The 14,158-nt window shown below is 43.6% G+C and overlaps 1 protein-coding gene across 2 annotated transcripts in view; it reads right to left on the reverse strand.

Annotated features, from left to right (window-relative positions):
- The window catches only part of LOC124031824 (paired box protein Pax-7-like), a 64,516-nt gene that overhangs the window by 14,090 nt on the left and 36,268 nt on the right, over positions 1–14,158 (reverse strand). For both annotated transcript variants that reach the window (XM_046343536.1, XM_046343535.1), the window contains exons 7-8: positions 9,637–9,802; positions 9,073–9,272 (exon numbers count right to left, since the gene is read on the reverse strand). In XM_046343536.1, coding sequence (XP_046199492.1) covers positions 9,073–9,272; positions 9,637–9,802 — 366 coding nt within the window. The remainder of the gene's footprint in view (positions 1–9,072; positions 9,273–9,636; positions 9,803–14,158) is intronic.

Consider the following 14,158-nt stretch of genomic DNA (forward strand, 5'->3'; position numbering starts at 1 on the left):
GATAAATGTAAATCGCATTCCCTTATATTCGCTATTTATCAGGATGCAACAGCATCCTCACTTTCAGCAGGAGAAATATCTCTCACCCGCACACAAACAACCTTGCATTTAAATAGCATTTTTATTGTCCTCCCTAGCCTTTCACCTCTGAGAGGGGGAATAATGTTGCCTCTCTGGGGAGAGTGAGGGCACAGAGACAGAGACAGAGACAGAGACAGAGACAGAGACAGAGACAGAGACAGAGACAGAGACAGAGACAGACAGAGACAGACAGACAGACAGACAGACAGACAGACAGACAGACAGACAGACAGACAGACAGACAGACAGACAGACAGACAGACAGACAGACAGACAGACAGACAGACAGACAGACAGACAGACAGACAGACAGACAGACAGAGAGAGAGATAGGGTATAGAGGGAGAGAGAGAGAGAGAGAGAGAGAGAGAGAGAGAGAGAGAGAGAGAGAGAGAGAGAGAGAGAGAGAGAGAGAGAGAGAGAGAGATAGGGTATAGAGGGAGAGATATGCAAATAGAAAGAAGGAGAGGAAGACGGAGGTGATGTCAGACCTAAAGGGAGAGAGTGAGAGTGAATTGGAGAGAATGTGAAAAGAGTGAGAGAGATGTCCAATGGTCAACAGAGAAATCTAAATAAATAATATAATAGTATCTTGAGGTCAGGAATACAAAGACTAGATTTGACAAGGTCCAATAATACCAAGTACCACTTGACAACAGAAAGGCAATCAAAGTAAATGAATGAGCAACCAAGTTAACCAGTGAGTCCTGAAAATATTAAATTTCACCATGTTGTGGGCCTGTCTGTATTCTCAGTAATCACAAGGACATCCTATCATTTTGATAACCATTCACCTGCCCTAACCCCTATGTCTGGTTTCTCAAATTCCCATTGTTCAGTACAGTACCGTATTATATTCTGAATTATTTTACCTCCAGACGGTTTCGGCTAGCGATAGGCCTACCTAACCACCAGGAGGCACTGCGTGAGATAACTCAAACACCTTTTAAGGGGCTTAAGGGCTATTGAGTCCATTCTTCCAATGGAGCACCACAGAGAAAGAGAAGAGGAGGAAGGAGGAGGGCTTTCCACTCATTCGTACCACTGAAACTCTACTACCTACAATTACCAGACCAGGAAGACTCGTATTTTCTTATTTCCACGCTTCCAGCGCTGGGAGAAGAAGAAGAAGAAGAAGAAGAAGAAGAAGAAGAAGAAGAAGAAGAAGAAGAAGAAGAAGAAGAAGAAGAAGAAGAAGAAGAAGAAGAAGAAGAAGAAGAAGAAGAAGAAGAAGAAGAAGAAGAAGAAGAAGAAGAAAATAGCAAGAAGAAGAAGAAGAAAACAGCAAGAAGAAGAACTAGCAAGATGAAGAAAATCGCAAGAAGAAGGAAATAGCAAGAAGAAGGAGAAAATAGCAAGAAGAAGAAGAAGAAAACAGCAAGAAGAAGAAGAAATAGCAAGAAGAAGAAAATCGCAAGAAGAAGGAAATAGCAAGAAGAAGAAGAAAATAGCAAGAAGAAGAAGAAAATAGCAAAAAGAAGAAGAAGAAGAAGAAAATAGCAAGAAGAAGAAGAAGCAAAATGAATAAATAAGTAAATGCTAAAAATGTATGCTAAAAAAAAACATTCCGCCAGTGGATATGATTTAAATTCGCCTGATTTTCTTGGCAGGTCTCATCTTTTTCTCTTCTAAAGCTTCTTACTTTTTTTTATTCTTGCCAAATTGAAACAGCATCTGTATTTAGGATGAGTTCTAATTAACAAGTATGTACCCTCTTCTTCCCTTCCCCCCGCTTTCCCTCTCTCTAAGTATGGAAGTGATGTAAATATATGCATTCATCCTTTTTGATATGTTGACACCGGAGCTTGCCAGCTGACACGGTGCCCAGTGAAAGAGCTTAATACCCCCAAGTTTTCATAATGTAGGAGACTAAGGAGGCACAAGTCTCTCTCTCTCTCTCTCTATCTATATATATATATATATATATATATATATATATATATATATATATAGAGAGAGAGAGAGAGAGAGAGAGAGAGAGAGAGAGAGAGAGAGAGAGAGAGAGAGAGAGAGAGAGAGAGAGACATATATATATATATATATATATATATATATATATTTATTTATTTCTCTCTCATTGACATTCAGGTGCACAGTGTCTTGTCAAAAGCAAGAGGGGGCTGGGTGAGGGAGAGAGAGAGAGAGAGGGAGCCAAAAACATCTCCCCTGGTAAATGTTTTTTTTTTTGGCAACTCCTGTGCAGGCTTCTTAAATATTCATCCCCTTTTTAAAAAGTGGCTGCTGTGCTAATGGAAGTGCTGTGGTGAGGGGAGAGAGAGGGAGAAAGAGAGAGAAAGAGAGAGAGAGAGAACAGGAGGGAGGGAAGAGGGAGAGGAGAGGGCCCCCTCCCCTTATCTCGGGCAGACAGTTGTCAGGAATCACTAGTGAGGCCTGAGTTAGCGCGCGCAGCACAGGCAGGCAGGCCTGGGGATATGGATCAAAGGGAGAGCCGGGGAGCGCTACAGTGGCTCTGATCCCCTAGTGCTGAAACCCCAGCCTTATTCGCTCACATACACACACCCAAACACACACACACCCAAACACACACTCCCCGACATCAAATGCTAGCCAGAGCTCTTCCGCCATTCCAAAACACAAATCTTCCTTCACCACCACAGCAATTGAAATTAAGGAGGAAAAACCTTGACTTTTTTTCTCAGTATTTTTGTGTGTGTGCTTTTGTTGACTTTTATGATGAATTTATGGGTTTAGTTGGGGTTTGTTTGTGGGTAATTGTTTGTTTATCTGTGACGGGTCAACAAGTTGTGTGTCCTGACAGCGAGGGATTAGGGGACCAACGTTGCGTTGTGCCTGTCATCTGACATTTCATATAGAAAACAGTCTGACAATGGGGTGACCGAAAATAGCCAAATAGAGTTTTTTTTTTAAACGTGGTTCAATAAGATCAGCTTTATTTCATCAAGAATCCAAGGCTGTAACAGAATGACTGAGAGCCAGGCTGCATACATATCAAATGCACTTTCCCATCACAAGGCTAGCATTTTCATATTGTAATTTTCTCACTCAATAATACTTGGAATTGGCTGCATTCTACTGCTAGTTTCCTACATGAAAGTCAGTAATTCTTTCGCATTCAATTTGAAAGGGGGGAGGCACAAAACGTCTTGTGTGTGCATCAGATGCCAAAAGCAATATGCACTATCCAAATTGAATTATTGCCTGTCAGAGGGCATAGACATTATGCTATTTTCAAGCTCATCATTTGGAAACACACCCGACATTGTTATCTCATGTAAATGATTGGAAACATGACGGAGGGGTCAAGATGGTTGATCTCGCAATGAAAACGCTAATGCAGTGGTATCATAAACTGCATTTAAAAAAAAAATGTATTTCTCATTCTATTCATTTCACCCCCCCCCCCCTTGCTCAGAATGATGGTGCATGTTGTCATGTCATCAAAAAAAGACAAATGATTCAATTTCAAGTAAGTTTTATACAACTATTTTGTTGTTTATGGACTTTCTAGAGGTTAAATCCCAGTGCTCGTACTTGATTAAAAAGAATGCAACAAATCGTGGTGAGAAGCCTGTCTTATAAGCCTTCCCTTATTACCCTGAGCTCAGACTGGACAGGCTCTTGTATAAGATGATAGGCTGTCAAACACAGACTGAGATATGGAGAGTTATGTTCAAGACATGTTCAAGACTGGGAAATCACTCCCTACCTCTCACTGGTAGGGACAAAAGGGGCTTAATGGAACTAGTCTAAGTCTTAGCCATGCCAGCCATCAGTTTTACCAGGACAAGGTTAGATATAACTACAATACAGGGTGGGGGGAGAGAGAGGGAAACTACATTTTAAACAAATAACAAACAATTTGAGGTTAGTATGTAATAGATGGCAGCCTCCTGTAACGTTCAATGGATGGAAGCCTCCAGGAACATTCAATGGATGGCAGCCTCCAGGAACATTCAATGGATGGCAGCCTCCAGTAACATTCAATGAATGGCAGCCTCCAGTAACATTCAATGAATGGCAGCCTCCAGCACCATTCAATGAATGGAAGCCTCCAGGAACATTCAATGATTGGCAGCCTCCGGGAACATTCAATGGATGGCAGCCTCCAGTAACATTCAATGAATGGCAGCCTCCAAGAACATTCAATGATTGGCAGCCTCCAGTAACATTCAATGAATGGCAGCCTCCAGTAACAATCAATGATTGGCAGCCTCCAGGAACATTCAATGATTGGCAGCCTCCAGAAACATTCAATGATTGGCAACCTCCAGGAACATTCAATGATTGGCAGCCTCCAGGAACATTCAATGATTGGCAGCCTCCAGGAACATTCAATGATTGGCAGCCTCCAGCAACATTCAATGATCGGCAGCCTCCAGTAACATTCAATGAATGGCAGCCTCCAGTAACATTCAATGAATGGCAGCCTCCAGGAACATTCAATGAATGGCAGCCTCCGGTAACATTCAATGAATGGCAGCCTCCGGTAACATTCAATGAATGGCAGCCTCCAGGAACATTCAATGATTGGCAGCTTCCAGGAACATTCAATGATTGGCAGCCTCCAGGAACATTCAATGATTGGCAGCCTCCAGGAACATTCAATGATCGGCAGCCTCCAGGAACATTCAATGATTGGCAGCCTCCAGCAACATTCAATGAATGGCAGCCTCCAGTAACATTCAATGAATGGCAGCCTCCAGGAACATTCAATGACTGGCAGCCTCCAGCAACATTCAATGAATGGCAGCCTCCAGTAGCATTCAATGATCGGCAGCCTCCAGGAGCATTCAATGATTGGCAGCCTCCAGGAACGTTCAATGGACACCAAACAAGACAACACCCACAGAGAACAAATGTGTTCAACTCTGGCACAATGCTACTACAACATATTATCTTCATATCTTCAGTTTGAACTATTTCATCTTGACTAGTAATCTGTCTGAGGTACGCAGTATGCAGATTGCTATTGTCTATAACATGTTATATCGGAATCGGGGAATGAAATAAGCAATAGAATGTGGTTGGAACAGGTTTTTCATGTAGTGCACAAAAGGGAGGGAAAAGAAGGTGCAGCTGGCTTGTGTTTACATCTACAGTACAGTACTTGGCAATTGTAAGTGCTGTTTACTGTTGTTGACAACATAAATGCACTTTATTTAAAGTGCATTTGGAATCGCTACACACTTTACATTAAAACAATAATAAAATAACATAGAAAGCAAAAAAAAATTAAACGCCAGCTACAAAGGTGAGATATTAAAAGTTATTTAAAAACCTCAATAGTATGCATTTGTACACTAACACCAACCCACCAAAAGAAAGTGGGACAGTATGGAATATGTGCAAATACCTGTATCGCTTCAAGACACAATGCTTGTCCTGGTACAAGAATTGGTGGAATAAATATTTTGTGGGGCTGATGTTAGTTGCATAAACCACAGTTGGATCAAAGTAAAGCTCTTTCCATTGCAAGCTTTGTCAAACCAATTACAACCAACAAGACACAAACTCCCTAAAACACCTTAGTCTTGTAACGAGGAAAGGAAATGAACAAACAACCACTTTGGAACAGAAATGTTCCTTTGGGAAAGAAGAAGTTGTAAAGACTGGATTGGCTGAAGAATGCTCCTCTGCTCACATCCCCAATAAACACACAACAACAAACTACAACAAAAGCACGGGGGAATAAAATAATTGTATTTACACACGCACACTTTCACGTGCATTTCCATATATATTCCCGTGCTTTGGCACTGTACGGGCTAATCATACTGGGGAAAGCTGCATCTCCTCCCATATGTTCCTGCCTGCTGTAAAGGAAATATTCTCTCTGCTGTGCGCATATAGAACGCTTTATTAAAGGCATACAGAAGGATTGGAGAAATAGTAGCCCACACTGAGGACAGAGAAACATACTCCACAGAGAGAAAGAGAGAAACGGGAAAAGCATGACATTTTAGGGAGAGGGGGGGTTTAAAAGAAAGAGAAGAAGAGGAGGAATTTCGATTTAGAAAAAAATGAGGGGGGTCAGCTTCTTCAGCATATGCTATGAGCCTTCCCTGCAGAAAAGGGGGAGACAGGGAAGGAGAGAAGGGGAGGAGAGGATAGTATTTGTGTCTGCAGGGGCACGGCCAGGGGTTGCTTGCGCAGAGCGCAGTGTGGTGGTCTGGAGGGCTGAACTGTGATAGTCCTGCTGTCAGGGACGACATTAATTTCTCCCACAATGAGAGGTTGATGGGATTGCCACATGTCACATGGGGACCTGGGCGAATGGGTAAGAGAGAGCGAAAGACAGCGAGAGAGAGCGAGAGAGAGAGAGAGAGAGAGAGAGAGAGAGAGAGAGAGAGAGAGAGAGAGAGAGAGAGAGAGAGAGAGAGAGAGAGAGAGAGAGAGAAGGGAGTTGAGAAGAGATAGTGCTGCTAAGTGCTGCTAAGACTGGAGAAATGTACAACTTTTTCACACACACACACACACACACACACACACACACACGCACGCACACACACACACACACACACACACACACACACACACGCACGCACGCACGCACGCACACACGCACGCACGCACGCACGCACACACACACACACACACACACACACACACACACACACACACACACACACACACACACACCTTTACAAAAGCACCCATTTGGAGCGACGTATTAGAATGGATGGGTTGTGGTTGTGAATCACTGATCCACCTGCTTTAACAACTCATTTCTCTGTTGCTGACACAACTCGCATTGTTACGGATTTCATGTCTTTTTCTGAGGTGCTGTGAATTAACATCACGTGATTGAAATGTTTCTGTCACTTCAAATGCAAATGAAACACGTCTTCTTAAATTCTTAGAGTAATATTATTCGAAATTAAATTGACAAAATACTAGAGTTCAGTTATTTCCTATTAGAATCAAATTGAATTTAAAAAGTCACTTTCAAATGCCTTTGCTAATACATAAACGCATACGTATGCAAAATCAAAGTAAAGGCCCCTCTTAATAGAAAAATCTCTTCTTGCCCATACAGTAGGCTTGGGAACTATAGCGTCGTAATCCCTAATGTAAAACAGGGAAGTCTTGTTATTTGATCTGTTCTACCGGCGAACAAGCAAGGGAGAGAGGGAGTCACGTTAATAATCATAAGGAAAAGCCAACCCATGTCCCTGATATTTATGCAGGTTTGCAGCGCTAAGCATTAGCCTCCCAAAGCCTCACCACTACGATTAACAATCAGAAAACGCTGAGGAACGTGCCTGTTATCCCCCAACTCTCCAGTACAAGAGAAAATCTCTTTTTTGTCACCCAAATCCTTCATTCTTTCTTCTCTTCTCCACCGAAAAAAAGAGTGGAAGTATTACCAGTTTTCTCAATCTGCTTTGAGATATATTTCAGGGGGGGGGGCGCTCGCAATAAAATATGTGTGAATGCGGGGGTAATTGCGGACAAATGTGGCATTGAATTAAATTTGAGACTCTTTAAACACCATTTCAATCTTATTTTCTGCTTGTTAGTCAGATCTTGTTGCTCAGGGTGGGCTGGACTGCCCAGTTTTGGTGAGTAATTGCATATAATTTCCTCCTCACCAGTGGTTTGCATCAACATCCGTCCTATTCTCTATTCTGTGGCCGTTAAAAATCAAGCACGATCAGAAATTCTCATTCTCAATGGTTATTGTTCAAGATGCCGTGAGAGGATAAAGTGGACAATTCCTATTTGCATGACACACGGACGCACACACATACACACGAGCACGCACAACAATGGCATTGCGGACGATCGAGGGGAAAGGAAACATTAAAGGCCTCTGACACCAATTGATTACAGCGGTGTAGCATTCCCTTATCGAGTCCACTGTCCTCTAATAAGAGATGACCAAGAAAAGAAAGACTCTTATGTAAAAACCCGATGGACCTCCCACAGAAGAGGCAGAGCAGGCTAGTTAACATCGAGTTATCACTTAGAATCTGAGGAAGAAGCTCTATAACATTAAAATGGTATACCTGTCTCATAGAATAATGCCTTAACGTTCAATGATGAATTCATCTCTATTTTCTGAGTGAAAAATACTTCATGCCTAGGTCATTCACCATGTAATATTCATCTATGGAAGTTTGTCTTGGGTAGCTAAGCCTTATTTTTTTTTTATCAGTTACAATGCATTAGGACAGAGCGCTTTGACGGCGAAGTCTGTTAATTCCGAAAATGATGTCGGTAGACACAGCTCGACAATTGCGTGAAAAGACTCATTAGTTGAATGTGATTACGTCTTTTCTTTGCTAGGATATCTTCGTCTTAGTTGTTTCCCTGTAGTGCCTACTGAGTCGAGCGAAGGATTTGTCGAACATGGTTGTGGGTTTCGAGTTCAAACTCTAATTCGTTTAGAATCCACGTGTGTCAAACAATCGTCCTCGTTTGATTTGAGGCTCAGGGATGTGGGATGAAATTAATTGTCAAACATTATCATCCAAAATCCCCCTGTAGCAAGAGGATATTGGTATCTTCTGTACTTGACACGTTTACAGTCAAAGCCACGAGAGACCCTCTTAATCAGAGACAAGCCACTGAGCGTTACTCTATCAAAATAGACACTGGGTTTCCAAGGTATGACAAAAACACGACTCTTCTCCTAAATGCAAGAATGCATGTTTTGGACTTATGCAACCAACAATCATAGCATTTATCAGAGATCCTAATAAACAATAACAATAAACAGTAGGACAAGAAAAGAAAAAACTATCAATCGAGATTCGCTTTCTGGCGCTGTAGCAAGAATAGTCCTTTTCTTTACAGCACAATATTTAGATTTGAATTGAATGGGACGTGGAAAAGTATACTCTCTTTGGAGTGTTTTCTTTATGGGTTGCAGGTACATTTCTTAGTGCGGAAGACTTGTCCTCACACACCAGCGTGACTTGGACACACACCCACACACACCCTCAGAGCAGTGGAATTACACTGCCTCACACCCTGACATGCCACCATTTGAACCCCAGCACCTACCTGTGGGGAGAGGCCGTTGCTGACGGGGTTCATGTGGTTACTGGGTGCCGAGGGGCTCATGAAGGAGTCGGAGTAGCTGGAGAAGCCATGACGGTTGGACGACAGGCCGTAGGCCGAGCCGCCATCCCCGCCCGACAGCCCTCCCTGGTGCATGGTGGACGGTGGTAATGGCTGAGGGCGGTGAACCGTGCCACTAACGTCTGGGGTTTATGCAGAAGGAGGACCAGGGAGAAATCACATTTAAGGTCATGGGTGATGATCACATACACAGCACCATAGGAATGTAATATCATCTTAGCGCTACTGGGTGTTTGTAACAGGTCGAATCAAGCACGTGACTCAGATGTCATCTATGCGCCACGAGACTGTGTTAGCCCACTGACCTAAATCCTAGGCAGTAGCTCAAGGAGCTACAATAACATTCGCCTTCAGGTCTCAGACGAGGTTAAAATACATTAGCATTAGATCACACTAGCACTACGTGGCTAACCAACTTTGATAATGGTACCTCAACACTACATGTTAGGGCCATGTGTTTGCAGGTGGTGGTAGAGATGTCTATACCTTGTGATAGTGTGGTTGTGGGGTAACCGGAATCTTGGAGCTGGTAGGTGGGTAGCGTGGGCATGCCGCTGCCTGGGAATCCGCCTGGCAACAGGTGATTGAATGCCGCCAGCTGATTGGCTCCCGCTTGCTTACGCCACCTGGCCCGTCGGTTGCTGAACCACACCTAGAGAGAAAGAGGATTTTCATGAATGAAAGAGAGACTGCACGGCAGGAAGGAGGAAAATAAGAAGAGAGAAAAATAGAAAACAAAGACTTAAAAGGGAGGGAGGCAGACCAAGGCAAAGAACCTGCAATTAACTGTTTAACTGTTCATTCAAACTGGTTGACCCAGTGTTATTTTGGGGGTGATAATCGCTATCGTGTCAATCAAACACATTTAAATCTTAATTAACACCATCAGTGTGAGGGCCCCACACACCATGGGCAAAATTACTGCAAAAAAAACCTGCTTCAATTAACAGGGGCTTGCTGATGACTAGTTTCAGATGTGCTGGTGTTGGAATACATCAAATACATACATAATGGGACAGCTGGGTTGAAAGGCTGATTCACACCGTGTGCGTCCCAAATTTTCCCTATAGGGCACTACCTTTGAACAGAAATCTATGGGCCCTGGTCAAAGTAGTGTGCTACCTTTAAACAGAGATCTATAGGCCCTGGTCAAAGTAGTGCACTACCTTTAAACAGAGATCTATGGGCTCTGGTCAAAGTAGTGCACAACCTTTGAACATAGATCTGTGGACACTAAAAGGAATAGGGTACCAATTGGGACAAGGCAAAAGTAGATTAATTTTATTTGAAAATAGGTTTGGGCTTAAGGTTTTGCCGGCATTATACACTGAGTGTACAAAACATAAAGGACTCTCTTTCCCTGACATAGACTGACCAGGTGAATCCAGGTGAAACCTATGATCCCTTATTGATGTCACTTGTTAAATCCTCTTCAATCAGTGTAGATGAAAGGGAGGAGACAGGTTAAAGAAGGATTTTTAAGCCTTGAGACAATTAAGACATGGATTGTGTATGTGTGCCGTTCAGAGGGTGTATGGGCAAGACAAAAGACTTAAGTGCCTTTGAATGGGGTATGGTAGTAGGGGCCAGGTGCACCGGTTTGTGTCAAGAACTGCAACGCTGCTGGGTTTTTCACCCTGCACAGTTTCCTGTGTGTATCAAGAATGAGGACATCCAGCCGTGTGTATCAAGAATAAGGACATCCAGCCAACTTGACGCAACTGTGGGAAGCATTGGAGTCAACATGGGCCAGCATCCCTGTGCAACGTTTTCGAGTCCATGCCTGACGAATTTGAGGCTGTTCTGAGGGCAAAAGGGGGAGGTGCAACTCAGTATTAGGAAGGTGTTCCTGATAAACAAACGTTGTATGTGTCTTTGAGCACCTAGTCAACGCTGTCTCAAACTGAGGCCATCAAGACAAAACACAGGTCAGACACTCAAGACGAACATGAATGTTGCAATGCAACTAAAACGGGCAGTAAGGGATCTTTCCCCTCCCTGACCTACCTATGTGTGTTTAAATAACCAGTTAAAGGCTCCAGTTTGCTACAGCAGGACAATAATCCTGCACCAACAGGAAATGTGAATTATTATGTGGATTATAATTCATTGACATTTTAATAGGGGTTGATCCATTTTTTTGTAAGGGAAAATCAAGTGGAAATTACAGACATCAGGAGCCTTTTTAAACCTCAAATACACTACAAGTTTTAAATGTCTTGCATTGCGGGAAAGTTATCCTGCAACAAGGTCATCAGAGACTGTAACGTTCTTTGCTTATTTTACAAGCATTTCGCTACACTCGCATTAACATCTGCTAACCATGTGTATGTGACAAATCAAATTTGATTTGATTTGATTTGGGTGATCAAATTAAGATCCTAAATTTGTATGTATGTTTCTACATATGCAGTAGGAGACTGTTGGCCTGTGTCATTGATCTATGGCTCTTGGGGCCGATTCATCAGCACTTAATACACTGTCTGTGCAGTTAATCTCCTGTTGTCTCCCAAATGGGCCCGGCCCATTGAGAGGGCCGCTGAAAGAAGGATTACAATGGAGGCTTGGCTTGAATGGGCCACAAAGAGGCCTTTTTAAACAGGCTCTCTCTCAGCCCCAGTAACGCTACCTTTCAGCTGGCTCGCATGGATCAACGGATGGATGGCCTAGGACAGGGATGCACATTTGTGCTCCACTGCACACACACACACACACACACACACACACACACACACACACACACACACACACACACACACACACACACACACACACACACACACACACACACACACACACACACACACACACACACACACACACACACACACACACACACACACAAACACGCGCGCGCGTCCATATGGCTCAGCCAGATCAGGTCTGAAACACAGATGCTTCTCTTGCGTGATTGCTGAATAACATTACTGTGAGAGAATCTTAACTTCAGAGAAGTGTGTCAAACTCTACACTTACACACCATTCTCCCATAGACATCAATGAATGACTCATTCTCGACAAAAAGTTTCAACTTAATTTAATCCTACAATATATGCAAAAGTGATAGGCCCAAACTGATATTCCAGGTGCTAACACCTCCCCCCAGCTTCAGGCTCAGCAGGACTTCGGCCTCACCCACTCCCCCAGCTATAGCTCCCTCAGCCCCCCAGCCCTCCTGTCCCTCTTGTATTGTCAGCCTCCCTCTCCACTCCCATAGGCCCAGATTAAGCAGAATGGTAAATGAAAGAGCAGTGCGTGGCTATAGGCACAAATTACCCATCTTTCAACTCCACAGGACACTAATTGCCGGGTCTTAATTAAACGTGGCAAATAAAAGAGAGAAACCCTGTACAAGTATGGGCCTACACGCAGATGGATAGCCTACACACCACACCTGAACACGCACGATTAGGCACAGACACACACAAACACACACGTGCTCGCACTTACACGCTCACACGCACATGCGCACACACAAAATATGAGAATAAAAGTGAGTGAAAGTACACACACACACACACACCACCTATACTTTCCCCCAGGCTACCCACTTTCTTCCTCTCCTCACCGACTACATTTGCAGTTTTACATTTGTGCAAATGAAAAACATGCCTTTCAAGTGTAGAATATCATTTGGAGTTCTATTTTCGAAGGGTAGACTCTAATAATTACACGAGGCAGTGTTTGCCCTAGGTGCTAAGAGTGAGAGGAGTGAGCTAAGACACTCTCAGTTCACAAACTTGGCAGCCTTTTCTCTGCTTCACTTCAGAATCACCACCAACGGTGTACAAACGATGTACCAAAGATTCATGACAACTGAATCTCATCCATACAACTGCGTAAGATACTTGTGACAGGTTTTTACGTCCACTCCTTATGAATAAAATCATTACTGAAAGCTCATTGCATTTAACATACCAGTCACATTGTAGGTTTTATTTAGATTTTTCACTGTGTGTGTTTACAGTAAGTCTGCTCTGTGTGAGTGCGGCTGCAGGGCTCAGTGGATTTCCTAAGAGGCTTGCTCTGAGCACCACCAAGGACTTGATACTCTGCTCTGGAGTCTGACTGCAATGTCACCTTGGAAGGATTCTCTCTCTCTCTCTCTCTCTCTCTCTCTCTCTCTCTCTCTCTCTCTCTCTCTCTCTCTCTCTCTCTCTCTCTCTCTCTTTCTCTCTCTCTCTCTCTCTCTCTCTCTCTCTCTCTCTCTCTCTCTCTCTCTCTCTCTCTCTCTCTCTCTCTCTCTCTCTCTCATACTCCCCAGCTCCTCCCCTAAATAAAGACTGTAGTAAATTACCTAGTTTAGCTCACAACAGAGCTAAAAATCATTCTGTTCTATTTTTTTGTGTGTATACCTGCCTGTGTGAGTGCGTGCCTGTGTGTGTGTGTGTGTGCTTTGTGTGCGTGTGTGCGAGCGTATCTTCTCCAGTTGGGGAGATATCGTCTGGGATTACTGTTGGGCTGGCTGGCGGGGGGAATGACTTGGAGACGGGCACGATGACGAGTAAAACCTGGATAACGTGATTGAATTTCACAGCCAAAAAGTCCAACATAACAGCGACTAAGAGGCATGAAAAAGCCCAACATCAATCTTTTCTCTCTCTTTTGCAGTAGCCTCTTCTCTATCTCTCAGTTTCTCTGTCGCTCTCTCTCTGTAGCTCTAGGTGGCAGGGTGAGGGCATCAGAGCAGAGGGGTTTTGGAGAGTAAAGGGCTGAGGTTACATGACATAGGCATCCAGAGGTCAAGCCCTGATAGAGGGCCGCGGGGCCTCTCTCTCTCTCTTTCCACTGGAGATGGTATGATATGCTGTTTTACTGCCCACAGATGGTCCACATGAACCAGGGCACACACATATATCCTCACACACACATGCAGACACACACATGAACACACACGCACAAACATGCAGACGTACACACACACACACACACACACACACACACACACACACACACACACACACACACACACACACACACACACACACACACACACACACACACACAC

This window comes from Oncorhynchus gorbuscha, linkage group LG03 (assembly GCF_021184085.1).
Source record: "Oncorhynchus gorbuscha isolate QuinsamMale2020 ecotype Even-year linkage group LG03, OgorEven_v1.0, whole genome shotgun sequence".
In the NCBI taxonomy this organism is placed as follows: Eukaryota; Metazoa; Chordata; class Actinopteri; order Salmoniformes; family Salmonidae; genus Oncorhynchus; species Oncorhynchus gorbuscha.